At 38.1% G+C, this 14,684-nt stretch overlaps 1 protein-coding gene across 8 annotated transcripts in view; it reads left to right on the top strand.

Annotated features, from left to right (window-relative positions):
• Window positions 1-14,684, top strand: part of RALGPS1 (Ral GEF with PH domain and SH3 binding motif 1) — an 80,564-nt gene that overhangs the window by 39,283 nt on the left and 26,597 nt on the right. For all 8 annotated transcript variants that reach the window (XR_007907752.1, XR_007907753.1, XM_051807762.1 and 5 more), the window contains 2 exons: window positions 6,434-6,571; window positions 8,260-8,353. Coding sequence is in view for 6 of the 8 variants with exons in the window: in XM_051807762.1 (XP_051663722.1) it covers window positions 6,434-6,571; window positions 8,260-8,353 (232 nt within the window). In the remaining 2 variants the exon portion in view is untranslated. The remainder of the gene's footprint in view (window positions 1-6,433; window positions 6,572-8,259; window positions 8,354-14,684) is intronic.

The raw sequence follows: 14,684 nt of genomic DNA, 5'->3' as shown, positions 1-14,684 counted from the left end.
CCTGTGTCACATTTGTCTACAGGGAAAAAGAAAAGTTGTTGCAACTTGATAGATGACAGGGAACTTTTGTTTGGATGTGCCGAACATTTGTAGGATATCTGAATTGTTTGGATAACAATAGGTGTTTGCTCTTTGTGAAGGATTAAAGAAAAAAATGGGTTATGCCTTTGTGTGGGCATTCTGCTTGGACCAAGTGGGAATGCCTTTTCCTTGGATTTGTAGTACTGTGAAGTGCAGTTTGTTGCTTTTGTTAAAGGTTTTTGGCTGAATGATGTTCTTTGCAAAAAATTTCATAGTTAATTTGTCTTTCATACTGACAATCTCAGGAATCAGCTTGTATTAAAATCTACGATTGGAGAATAACATCCAGTAAGGTACTAACACCCTGTTATTTCTGGCTGTGGAAGCTGACAGTCGTCAGCAGCAGGGTAATGCAGTCGTCAGGGAAGGGTTTTGGCTTTGCAAATGAGTGAAAATACTATAAAACAGCTGGTCATAAAAATTAACTTAGGGTCAGTGATCAGAAGCTCAAAGTAAACAAAAGAGATAAGAATGTGCCAATCTTGAAAAAGTAGACTTTGAGAAATGAAACAATTTGATTTTTCAGAGAGAGTGCAGTTCAATTGCCACAATACCTTTCAAAACTAAAAATTAAAAAAAAAAAATGTTTCTGTAAGAATAGCAGAAAAAGCGAACAGACAAATTCAAAGAATAAATCTTGTAAAGAAAAATTACCACCCAGACTTAAACCTAAAAGTGTTTATGTAAGATCTATCTCAGGAAGTCCCTTAACCACCACTTGCTGCTGACAGGAAGCTACATCTGGAAAACAGCTATTGTACCTTTGTCTTTTTCCTATACTCTTTTTTGAAGCATTCTCTGCTTTCTGACGCTGGATAGCATATGTTTAAAAATGTTAAAATGCAACCTTCTTAAAGTATTTAATCTCCTGTAATATATTTTTCCTGATTTTTGGGAAAAGTATTAGGAAATAGTTGGGTTTTGGGGAAAAAAATGAAAAAAAAAAATTGGCAGTACTTTCAAGAAAGTCTGATTCCTTTAGAGGGAAAGCTTTGCTAGAAAGCTCCAGACAGCTTCAGAATTTTTTAGCCTGTTTCAATGAATAAGAAAATTATTTGCACCGGTCAGAAGTGATTCAGGGTACAACTTCCTGAACATCGTTTCAGCTGAATTATTGGTAGTGTTTTCTTTCATGTGGTGGTATCTTAGTTTGAAAACTGCTTGGTTTTTGCTGCACTTACTGATCTGTTTTTCTCTGTTAGGCTTCATTGCTGCAGTGACAAAGGTGGGATGATTAATTCCAGTGATCCATTAGGGTGAGACTATTCAGGAAAGACCACAGTGTCAACAACATCAAATTTTAATTTTGTTAGTTGAGCCAAAATAAGGTAGTCTCTCTAGCTCTATATTTTTATAAGGTAAATTTTGCTTATGTCTCATGATAAAAGAGATCTTGAAGTACTTGCTTTATTCACTGTTAAAATCGACGTCCGTTGCCTGCTTGTACATGCAGAACCTTGCTGCTGCAGCAGTTTAGTCTATCTAACTGCTGTACTCCAAACTCCCCTACAATAATAGATGTGTGGGTATAGGCTAGCACATTTATCATGTTTATTGTAGAATAATAGAGTTGTGGCTGGAACAGACCCCTGGAGATCGTCTGGTCCAGCCTTCTGTGGAAAGCAGGGCCGTAGATTCGGTTATCCAGGGTCCAGTCAAGCCAAATCTTGGAATATTTCCAGCAAGGGAAGTTGCTATCCCCTACCAGGGAACCTATTCTAATATTTCATTGTACTCACGGAAGAGATTTTTTACTTATATTCAGACCGAATGTCTGCCATTGCCTCTTGTCCTGTTGCTGAGTATCACTCTGAGTATTTCCATCTTCCCTGTAACTACCTTGTAGGTACTGGAAGAGTGGTCAGGTCCCATTCCTGCCCTTTCACTTGTCTAAGCTGAACAAATCCAATTCCTTTAACGTTTTTTCCTGTGACAAGTTTTCCGACTCTGTGATCACCTTGATGCCATCCATGGGAACATCTCATAATTATGTAATGTCTCTCTTGAGACATTTTATAATGAATGTTTCTGTGTGTTACAAATCCCATGGTATTGCCTTTGCAAATGTTTGTCTTCCGTTGTTTTTAGAGTACTCCAAGTCCTACCAAGGTTAACCAGTATATACATTTGGTTTTGTAGAAAATTTTTCCAGCCCTTACTCCATGGAAAATATCCAGTCTTCTTGAAACCAGCGATACCACAAAACTGTTGGCTTTTCTGCCTATGAGCTCATCTCCTAACAATGGTGTCTTTGGTTTTACAAACTGCTGACTGAAGTAATTTGGACTTTCTACCACGTAGTAAATTGATAAGTTTCTTTCCCTCTGTCCTCTACTTTATTTAGTATGGTACAACCACACTACTGTATGTGGGAAAATGCTTTCATAAATATATCTGACTACAAATTGGAAACATATCTTCATCTCTTCTGGCTCTTCTATCAAACCAGTGTCATTATTCAATTTTTGAGGAGGAAAAAATGGAAAACAATTACTTTCCGTGGGTTCCCTTCTGTTATGTGTGCCAGTTACTGCACGTCTTGCAGACGCTGCTTCCTGTCCTGGAGGAGTGCTCTGTTCCCAGGCATCCATGTAACACGGCAGCACATGTGCATTTAGGGGCTGTGAATATCCATAGAAGTGTATATGATTGTAAGTAGGAACTAAATTGTCTGAGACTGTAAGAAAGAACTAAATTGTTCATTAAAACATTTAACTTTTTTCCTCCTCCTCTTACAGCATGTTTGTGGTTTTCACAGTAACAGTACAATTTTCCAAACAAGTGTGGTAGTTTATTACAGTATTTGATCAAAATGCTACTTAAGAATAACAAATTGAAGTCCCCAGGCTAATCAGAAATACTTCCCCATCAGCTAATTATTCTTTGTTGCAAACTAGTGAATGTCTGACTGACAAAAATACCATACAGCAGCTGTTTCCTAACTTGCATTTGCAGAACAGACAGCAGAGCACTGTGCACTAACGTATATGTCAAGTGTATGGTAGTGGTACGGTTTAACCACCTAATGGTGGGTTTGTTAGTCCTACTATTTTACAGGATAGTTTTATATCCATTAGAAAAAACAAGTTTAAAAAAAATAGAAAGGAAAAGAGACACAATTAAGAATGATGCAAGTTTTCAATCTTTATCTGCACAGGTTTTTTATGATCAGTTTTGCAACACTGTGTATTTGTGAGAAAATTTTTGGTACTGAAAGTTTTGGATTACGCTTTGTGCCCGCAAATTGTCATAAACCTCCAAAGAGATTTGAAATTCTGAATTTTTAAGACTAAACGGTGCTGCTCCTTCTACAGACTGTACATTGTTACAGTATTTTTGTGAGGAATTTAACCTCCAGTTTTGTTAAGTCTTCCTGGTCATATTTATTTTCATGAGGTCTTTCTGACAGGGAAATGCTCACGCTCTCTTTCTCTCTTAACTTTTGGGAAATAGATGATAATGGTAACTTGCCCTGGTCAAAGAAATCTGTGAAGGAAAAGAAAATTTGAACCCAGGTTTTCTAACTTCCAGGCAAATGCCTTAAAAACCAGATTTCCCTTTGTTTCTGTTACTGCAGCTTTTCTCATTGGTATTTTCCTTTGTACATGTGATTTAGTGGACGGAAAATGTTTTGTCTTTCATAGGATGTTATGTCAGTCTTTCTTAATGAGGAACAAATTACACACCGTAGCTGTTCATGAAAAATTTAAAGCTTAGATGCTCCAGCTGAGATTCATCAGAACTGGGTGAAGTAACCACTGATTTCAGAAGGCTTGGGAGTATTTTTCTTAAGACCTTGTTGTTAGTACCAAACAACTCCCCAAAGTATGCTTATTTATTATCTGCCTCAGTGCTACTTTCTTTTTCACAGAAACCTTGAGTATTGAATAGAGAAAATAATAGGAGAAACTTAGCTATGAATCAAGACACCATTATATAGACTTAGGTCTGCATCCTGCTGAACACTGCAGTTCTCTATAAATATTTTTTTCAATAAAATTTAGCTTTGGAAGTTGTTTTCTGGTGGACGGAGCACTCAAAATGCATTATCTGGGTGGCATTGACTGTTACATTTCAAGGTCGCTTTTTGTTGTACTAATGTTTCCCTATCTTTAAACTGTTAGTAATATTATTGCTTTGTTTGCGCTCTTCAGTAAAAATTTAAGAGCTTGGTATTACAGGTTTGGGGTTTTTTTTGCCAATTTAAAAATAATACTCTTTACATTATTTACATTTATTTACATTTACAATATTTTAAAAAATAATCACTCTTTACATAGAGTGATTTTCACTGATAGATTTAATTCTGGGTTATTTGACTGTGCTTTTTCTTAGTCCATGTTAGTTTTTCCATGATACCATAAACTAATGAAGCACAATGTTGTCTGCATACAATACCCAGCTGCGAAATTAGTTCTGGTAACAATGGAGAAAAGTGAGTATCACTGGAAAATGATACTTGCCTGTGGAAGAAGCTGCCCATGAGCTCACCCTCTGGAAAATATCCTGATGGCTCCACAGCTTAGAGAGCTTTTTTCAGTGCACAGTAGCACAAATTGAGCCAAAGTTTGAAAAGCTAGTGCTGTGTGTTTGCTTTGGCTTGGGTAGCCCTGAGCCTTTCCTTTGAGAAACAGATCTTGAAGTCTTTTGCTGAAGGGTATGATTTTGTCATTCCTTGGTACAAAATAAACTGATTCTCATCTGTTCCTATTATCACGTCATATATGTAGAAGAGTTCAAAATGTCACTGCCCAGATGCAGGCTTGTAACACTAAAAAAAAAAATAAATCAAAGAATCATCCTTCTTGCTTTAAAAGAAGAGACAGAGAGAAACAACCTTAGAAAGGTGTTGCTTGGTGTGTAATTACAAAGAGTTTGGGGTTTTTTCTTATACTGTAAAGAAGAAAACTTCTAGTAAGTCACATGCTTTTCTTAGATTTGCTAGACTGTGCTGGTGGTCTGTAACTTGTAGCTCTGTATGATAATAATGAGGCATTACTAGAGAACACATAAGAACATTTTCATTTGAGGAAAGATTTATATTTTCCCAGATGGAAATATGATTTCTAGGGGTTTGGGTTGTGGGGGGTTTTTTGTTGGTTTGTTGTTTTTTTTTTTTTTTTTTACCTGAGTAAGTTTGAGGCATACTTACAACCAGGAAATGACGTGAAAATAATTTGTTTTCACTGCACAAACTTGATATCCTTCCAGTGATCTGATCATTATCAGTAATTAATGCAGGCATACTGAGATTCTCTCAGAAGCAGTTTGCTTAGGCGTGCTCCCTGCATTTCCTTCCCCTTTGAAAAATTGTGCTTGACTAGCATAACTGCATTGCCTGTTGTTTTAATAGGTGGGTTTTGTCGAGGAAATGTAATGTTGTAAAGCTAGAAGAGTGAAAGCAAGACAGCAAGCTATTTTCCTGGAATTAAGACTGTTCTTTTCAAGGCAGGGCAAGAAAGCATGGGCCAAAGGGGGAGTAATTAATTATAAACATGCTCAAAAACCAGTATGGAAAATCCAGTGTGGAAATATGGTAGATTTTTATGCTGCACAAATTATTTTCCTGCTCAAAAGAATGTTCCCTTCTTTGTTATGCAACAAAGAGGCACTAACTTTCCTGCACAGGTCACAGAACAGTTTAGGAATATGATAAATTAGAGCTTGCCTTTTAGCTGACCCTAAACGTTTGAGCAATCCTTTAAAAAAAATCAGACCGAGATAATGTTTTTGACACACTAGCAATAGCTGCAGTGGCCCCTGAATGGAGCACATACAGACATTTCTGTTCAGTCTACAGCATCCACAGCAGACTCAGCACATTTTGTTCTTGATGGAAAAACTACATTTTTTGATGCTGTTTTCTAAATTAAGAAGTCAATAAATAAAAACCTTTTCTTTATGCTTTCTTAAATCATTACATAATTAAGCCTAAGTATCTTCTCCTGATGTCTTCTAGCAAAGTCAGCCTGGAGCCAGAGCCAAAGCTGCAGTAATTCCTTCCAGCAGTGACTAGTGGCATTGCAGGGGGCTCTGGTCATGTCCCCATCCTCACTCCACCAGTCAGGGCGGCTCTCACTCTCTTTTTTTAGTGTCCTTGTTATGGTCCTGCAAATTGCTCATAGTAGGCATTAGCCTAAGTGCACAAAAGCTTTTCTGTCCTTTTTTAAGAGGTGTCATAGAACTCAAGCAGTAATTATGGAATTTTTCAATATGCAAATGCCAAGGTCTCCTTTGTTTAATGGGTCCAGACCACAGTGGGAGTAAATAGCTGCTGGCTGTTATTAAGAATTATGCAACTATTTCTGTTTGAAACACTGGATCAATTGGTTGATTGATTTGTTTGTTTCAGGAATTTATCTCTTGGATTTAATCTACATTGATTCTGCATATCCTGCTTCAGACAGCATTATGGAGAATGAACAAAGATCCAATCAAATGAACAATATCCTCCGAATAATAGCTGATCTGCAAGTCTCCTGTAACTATGGTTGGTAAATTTTGTTATGCCTATTAAACCTTAGCTAAATTTTCTTTAGTACAACATTGTGAAAGCAGTTTTTGGCCCTTAGTAAAGGCAACACAAGAGGCTAACGTTGGTAGAGTTGGACACTGACAAGTGATATAACTTCCACTCCTGTGAAGCTTTGGTCTTACCAGTAAATTGGGCAGATAAATATGTATTCAAAATTGTAAGAGCTATAACAGAAGTTGCATAGAATTTACTGCTACATGTGGGCTACAGAAGACGTACTTTCAAGTGCAGCTATTGCATTTGTGTTATATTCCATTTCCACCAGAGGCAATTAGAGAGAATTATTTTAATATTTTCCCTTTACCGTGCAGTAGAAATGATGAGTGTAGAATGTGTCATTTCATTATAATTTTGTTGTTAACATCCTGATGATACATTTACAAAATGAAATACAAATATTTCAGTCTATACAAGTTGTTCACTTGTGTTAAGCTTTTCCATGTACGTTGCTCCTGGATGAAGTGATGAAAATGAGGGCTAGTTCCTTTTGTTAACACAATTTTACTCTAAAATTAATTTCTGCAGTTCTAGCCTGCTAGTGAAGCCGTATGTCAAGAAATGTGCTGAGTTTGGAGTCTTGATGAATACTCAGCGTGCTTTTGGGGACTTAGCATGACTTTTCATTGCTTAAACATGAAACAAGCTGATAGGCCTTGACAGCAGCTATACAACTGAATAAATTCAGAACATTTAAATGCTACAGTTTTGGAGAGCTTAGTAAAAAAAAATGAAATGTTAGATTGTGAGAACACAGGGCGAGAAATTAACTGTGTATGCTGAAGTATCCAGCCCTTGTCCTTTGGTATTATTGTCAACTTTGGTATTTTAAAGTATTTAAAGGTAGTGACTAGCCATAGTAATGTATGATTATGAATAGCTAGATTATTCAGATGTCATTTTCTTGTTGTAAATTTCATTTTGTCTCTGAATACTTTGAATGACAAAGAAACCTCATTATTTCAGTGACCCTTGCCTTTTGACAGTTTTGGTATCTTCCTGCAGTGCTATGCATTGAGTGCTTTCGTTAAAATCAGGATGAAAATTAAAATATGGCCTTGAAGAAACAATGTTCTGGAATAATGGGTGCCTTTAAAACAGTTGTCTTGTCTTTACAAGAGCATGAAAGTTAAGTTAGGTACTACGAGGCATATTCCTGTCCATGCACCCTGTGTCCAGGGGTTCTTCTGTCATTCTGAACTTAGTGTCTTTCATTCTTGGTATTCAGCATTGTAATTTTTAATTAATTATTTAATAATTTTTAAGTCTCTTCAATTCTTATTCATAAGAGAACCACTAATAGCCGTGGCTGCAGGTTTTGATTTTCCCCAGAACAATGAGCAAAAATTCTAGCAGAGTTTGCAGCAAATAACTCTTTTCCACCTGTAAGACAACATCTAATAAAATCCATGAGCTTTCCTGATGATTAAGTGTATCTTTGTTTTGTTTAACAACTGAGAGCATCACTTTTTCTCCATCTTTAACATCTTAGAGTCAAAGTAGTATTTCTGCCTGATTTATTCTTTAGGAAAGTTCAAATTCTCTTGTTTCCATTAAGGTAACCGTGAGAACCAGAAGAAAAACCTGAAACAATAATCGATTTTGGATGTTCATCTTCTTTGTTTGTTTGTTTGAACACTCCACAGATCATCTTACAACACTTCCCCATGTGCAAAAGTATTTGAAGTCTGTCCGTTACATTGAAGAACTTCAGAAATTTGTAGAAGATGACAATTATAAGTAAGTACTGTTCTTTTCTTCAGGCTTTGGGAAATTTAGAGGAAAGATCACTTGGTTCTTAGTTTGGTTAGGAGCTGAACAGAAAGCCCTTGGCTGAAGATGTTTTGGAGTGTTTCCACTGAGTAAAATCCAGAATCACAGTCTTCCTTTATGACTATAAGCAGATTTACAAAATGAAATATATTTGTAACAGTTAAAAGTAGATGAAAATCTAGTCTTTATTCTATTACATGATGGTCATATGCTGGGAATTTTGTTCAGTAACCCTAAAATCATCTCCAAGATTGACTCTATGGTGTCATGAATAATACATGAACAACATCTACCAATTTCAAATAACTATTTTTAATAAATTGGTACTTAAGATTTGGAGGTTTAAGTTTTGGGGGTTTAAGTGTGTCAAACCAATGCTTACAGAAGACCAGGAGAGGAGCTAACCCGCACAATGGTTTGATGTTTTCATAGCAAAATTTATCTGCTCCGTGGAATTAGAATTCCTGCCAGAGTACTGATGCATGTTCTTCCTTTTCACATCCCATGATATTGTATATGTTTCACATATAGAGACAACACTGTGCAAGAGATGCACATTGACCATGAGCAGTGCACACAGCCTTTGAAAAGGTCAGGCAGACCAAGACATTTGTTAAAGGTAGTCTGAGAATTAAATCTCAGTGTTAAAATTTAACACATGGTCATTATTTACTAATTTCCCCCATACTTCCATGCTTCATTAAAGTAGTGAAGATAGAGCAAAATTAAACTGAGTAGTCATTGGTAAAGGTGAAGACTTGTGGTTAGGATAGGCTTTACAGCCCTTGGATTGGATTAAAGAAACTGGTCATGTTGTTTAGTTTGATTTTTAGATGGAGTTTCCTATTGACGCAAGTGTTTATACAATAGCTTTTATGAACTGTACTATCTTAGAAAAACAAATTAAGGAAATGTTTTCTATAAACAAATGATATTATGACAATATTTGGAAAAAATGCAAGTAATTCCATTTTAAATTTTAATATTAATTTAACTTTGGCAGCAGCCTTGCTGATAATGCTGTAAGATATTTGATGTATCTTAAAGATCATTTAGTACTTTTTCTTTTGATTTAGTTATTTGTGAGACTAATTCAATCAAGTTGAGCAGTTTTCTTTCTAGGCTTCACTGTGGCAAGGAAAAACTTGACTAAAGTCACAAATGGTATCAAAAAGAAGGAAAGATTAAATTCTTACCACAAGAAAGTTACTGCAGCTTACATACATTGGAGAACCTTGATCTTTTTCTGCTCTGTTTGTTTCATCAGACTAAAGCTTTAAATTAAAAAAAACCCTATTAATTTAAATTCATCAAAACTCATCACATCTAACCTTAAAGGAAACTCTCATTCCTCATCCATTTTTGCATTTGGTAAGAAGTTTTTGGATTTTCTTTTGAATATTTGATTTCACATTTTCCTCTCGGTTTCCCCTAATGGATCTTTAGTTTCATAGCATTTTCTAGTCCCGTACCAGAAGAAACTTTAAGCCTAAAAAATGCAGAGTAGTAAGTTTTTAGAGTGGGAAAGAATCTCCTCTCTCTTCCTTTTTCCAGTGACTGCTCTTTTTGAGCCAAGGACAGCATTAGTGCTCTCTGCAGAGATGTATGTGTGACCTTTGGCATGAAGAACAGAACTGTCACACTACCAGGCTGTCAGGGAAAGAAGCTTAGATAGTTGCCCTAAAATGTATTGGCAGAATCCCAACACACGTTTCACCAAATGAGAACCTCAATTACACTGAAAAGGAAAATTTGGCAGCCAGTTTATATAAACAGAGCTTTTCTCTACAATTTTTTGTGCTAGTCCAATTGCTTCCTTTAGGTTCATGCTTGTCAGCAAGTAGGAATGCTCCAGAAAACCCCTGACAATGATATCATACCCTAAAAATAACAGATCTTTCTTGCGCAGCCTATATACTGTTTTTTTGCAGAAGCTGCCCAGTTATAGCAGTATATAACATTGTGGCACCATGCCGTATCCTTTCCTAACCTGACATGCCTTGCAGCCATTCCTAAACAATCTTTTTGCTGACCTTTTGGTATCATTAGACCACTCCTTTTATTCTCCACAGTTGTTCTTTGAGTAAAACCAGTTTTAAGATTATTTTTTGTATTACAATGTTACTTGTCTGGACAGGAGAGTCAGGATTGGAATCCTGTTGTGTAAGCTTCTATCTATACCTATTTATACCTGTAATTCAGTCCTTCAGAGCATATTAATTCAGTCCTTCAGAGATATTCCAATATAGTAGTAAGATGATTTATAGAAAAATCAGTTCAAATTTGGTTCAGATAGGCAGGATGCTACTGGAAAGCATCCAAGAGAAATTAATAGGCAATTAAAAGGTTATACTGACTCCTAGCAGTGCTGGTACTCTAGAAGTGCGAGCTGCACCATGTGGTTCTAGTCCTGTGGGAACGGGAATTGAATGGCAGGTGCTTAAAATATTAATACTGATAACAGTGAACCTTGGCCACAGACCATCTTAAAAAGGCCTCCCAGGCAGCTCTAGTCTCCGGACCTTTTCCACCAAGAATTGTGATCAAAGGTGGGGGGAGGGGAAAACCTTCACTGTTAGTCTGAGATGCATACTGATCCCATGGCCACATGGTTCAGTAGCTATAGTTGTGGCTTGACTGCCTCTTCTTCGGGATACAGAGTAGAATCATAGAATCATGGAATCACTAAGGTTGGAAAAGACCTCCAAAATCATCAAGCCCAACCTTTGAACAATCACCACCTCATCAACCAGACCAGAGCACTGAGTGCCACATCCAGTCATTCCTTGAACACCTCCAGGGATGAGGACTCCACCACCTCCCTTGACAGCCCCTTCCAGTTCCTGACAGCCCTTTCCATGAAGAAATTCCTCCTGATGTCTAACCTAAACCTCTCTTTGCACAGCTGGAGGCTGTTTCCTCTTTTCCTGTCCCTTGTTCTCTGGGAGCAGAGCCCAACTCCCCCTGGCTCCACCCTCCTGTCAAGGAGTTGCGGAGAGCAAGAAGGTCAGCCCTGAGCCTCCCTTTCTCCAGGCTGAGCCCCCCCAGCTCCCTCAGCCACTCCTGGTGCTCCAGACACTTCCCCAGCTCCGTTCCCTTCTCTTGATGCACTCCAGCCCCTCAATGTCTTTTTGCAGTGAGGGGCCCAAAACTGACGCCAGGATTCAAGGTGTGGCCTCACCAGTGCCCAGTACAGAGGAACAATCACTGCCCTGGTCCTGCTGTCACACTATTACTGACACAAGCCAGGTGCCTTTGGCCTTCTTGCTCACCTGGGCACACCTGGCTGATCTTCAACTACTGTTGACCAGCACCCCCAGGGCCTTTTCTGCTGGGCTGCTCTCAAGCCACTCTGTCCATCCCCAGCCTGGAGCATTCCATGGGGTTTTTGTAACCGAAGTGCAGGAACCAGCACTTGGCCTTGTTCGTCTTGGCCTACCAGTGCCTCCTGCTCAGATCCCTCTACAGAGCTTTCCTGCCTACCAACAGATCAGCATTCCCACACAGCTTGGTATTGTCTGTGAACGTATGGACTGTGCACTCAATCCCCTCATTCAGATCATCAGTAAAGATGTTAAACAGGACTGAGCCCAAAACTGACCCCTGGGGAACCCCACTAGTGACTGACCCCAATTGGATGTGGCCCCATTCCCCACCATTCTCTGGGCCTGGCCATTAGCCAGGTGTTTCCCAGTGAAGAATGCACCTGTCCAAGCCATGGACTGCCAGCCTCTCCAGGAGAATGTTGTGGGATTCTTGAGGACGGTGGAGCTTCCAGCAACCTAATGTTGCTGAACCTACTGTTGTAGGATCTACTGTTTAAATGCTAGACAGGCAACCAAAAATGTTTCAGATATGTCAGACCCATTTTGTTTTGTATGCAAATTGTGGTCAGAAATTGTGCCCCGAGGGACAGCTTTGAGGACTGCACTGCTTTGTTGTGACTAACATTGTCCTTGTCTCAGCATTGCCTTAAATCCGATAGCAGGTCATAGCACTTCCCCTGATGTACATATTCATAGACAGTATTTCACCTGTGCTGTTTTTCAAATGTGCAAAAGCTGTACTGAATCTTAGACCTTGATATGCAGTAAGCTGACAAAGTTGGTACAAAATGTGAAGTTAGACAAGTGATTTCTGGCCTTCTCGGGGACGTGAGGTAGTCCTGCTACACTGGTTCTAAATAATGCCTGATTCTGTAAATAGTTGTCTGAAATTATAGACTGGACCTGCTTAATGAGAACAATTCAGTTCAGCATGCTTAAGAATAAAGCTAGTTTCTAATCCTTATGTACAGATTTAAATTCCTTTTATTCTAACAAAGCAAGAAGTTTTCAGGGGGAATGCATTACAAATCACATCACCGTGAAAGAAAGAAGCGATTTGCTTACGTGGGCTGAATTGCAGTCATATCTCTTTGCAGTGGGCTGATTAGACAGATGTTTCCACAGTGACCAAATAAACTGTAGCTATTGCCTGAGAACTAATAAAACTGAGTAACTTACTTGATAACAGGGTAAGGAAAGAACATCAGAAATGAGCTCCTCAAAGCTGGCAGAAACTAAACATGCCATTTTCACATATGGGGAAGAACAGGTAACATCTCCCCTGTACAGACAGAAATAGAAGAAATTAACAATTGTGGAACAGTGATGGGTTAGCAGGAGGAGGGGTTGTCTGCTTCTGTTTGGAGAAAAACTGTGAAACAAGTTGAAACGCATGTTCTGCTTTGCCTAAGGACTTTGGTTTGTCAAATATGAGCTAACCTGGTAAAATGAGCTTAATATCTAAATTTTTCAGCATCTGTATATGGCACAGTTCTGCAGGAGATTATTTATAAAAAAAATATAGAAAGCTTTCTATGCAAAAATCAAGCTCACAGCATGGGAACAATAAAGCTCTAATATAGTGAGGAACAAATCACCCTTAAAAGTTAACAAAGGAATAACTACTGGGCAAGGGATGCAACTGGAACATTTCTACAGACATGGAAGATAAATTCACACAGTAGGGCCCTGTTTACAGGGAAGTTCCCCCTGTCACAAGGGAAGTTCCTTTGCCATTTTTCCATATTGAAAGAAATTCCCATGTGATCAACATTTGAATCATGCGCTTGTATTGTTGTAACTCTCTCATCGTTGGCTTCTAGGAGAGTCATGGTACTGCTTCCGAGTCACAGAAATCATGCTTGCAGAAAGAAAAGGTAGCCTGGAAAGGAACAATTGATTCATTACCTACTTGAAATACATTACTTTGGGTAGTTAAAAGAATGTAGTACTATCAGAAGAATAGAAATTCAATAACATGAAAAGTGACCGTACATTTGTTAACTGACTTCACACTGAAACATAGTTGACAGTGTTTGAATACTGTGAAAAAGGAACTGGAAGGTATTCCCCATAAACAGGGTAAGAAAAATGATAGTTGGGCCATACATGATATTTTGAAATGCTCTCATAGGTTCCTTCCCCCGTCCCTCTGCACATTTTTCTGTGCAGTCAGAAAGCCTTTCCTGGGTGCACAGTTGGGAGGTGCTCGAGATCTCCACAACTGCTGCGTGTGTGCAGTGCTGTGCAGTGACAGCAGCTATTTCCTTTGGGGTTATGACCATTCCATTAAAACTTACTTAACACTGTAGTCCTCCATACCTTTTTGTCAAACTGTGTGTACAGAGAGTAAAGGACCCATGAATGTCAAGTGCCTAAACTTGAGAGATGGCAGAAGTGACGTGCAGTGGGAGATGGAGACACACTGGAGTGCTGAGATAACGCCAGAGCGAGTGAGGTCATCATAGAACACAAGGAGTTTGGCAGAGTGACATATAATATTTTCTTCCAATTATCTTCTTTTCTATTAAGTGTTGGTAACTTGGTTACTTTTCTGTAAGTCATAATAACTAAATAACTGTTTCTGAGTGCATGTTTCCACATGGTAACAGAGTAAATTCACTTTCGTGCTCGGAGGGAACAAAATGTTTGCTGTTAGGTTTGTATCTAAATTATTAAGTTTTAGAGGGTTTTTTTTCCAGGTAAAAGACTATATGAACTTACAGTTTTACACTGGGAGGGAGGATAAAGTAACAATTTCCCTTTTTGTTTTCATAGACTTTCCTCACTCTTTCTTTCTTGGTTCTAGCAGATAGTGATTTACTTTGAAAAAATTATTGTTTTGTTACATCACTAAATAAATAACTACACTTCCAAGAAAGTAAAATTCCTGCTTAACACTGCCAAAATAATTACTTTCAACTTTTATTGAGAATTTTTTTTTGTTAATTTCTCTAAAAACTTGTTTTTTC

This window comes from Manacus candei, unplaced genomic scaffold (genome assembly GCF_025592945.1).
Source record: "Manacus candei isolate 608988 ecotype Guabito, Panama unplaced genomic scaffold, ASM2559294v1 h1tg000071l, whole genome shotgun sequence".
NCBI classification, from domain to species: Eukaryota; Metazoa; Chordata; class Aves; order Passeriformes; family Pipridae; genus Manacus; species Manacus candei.
This window is presented reverse-complemented; position numbering and strand designations above follow the sequence as displayed.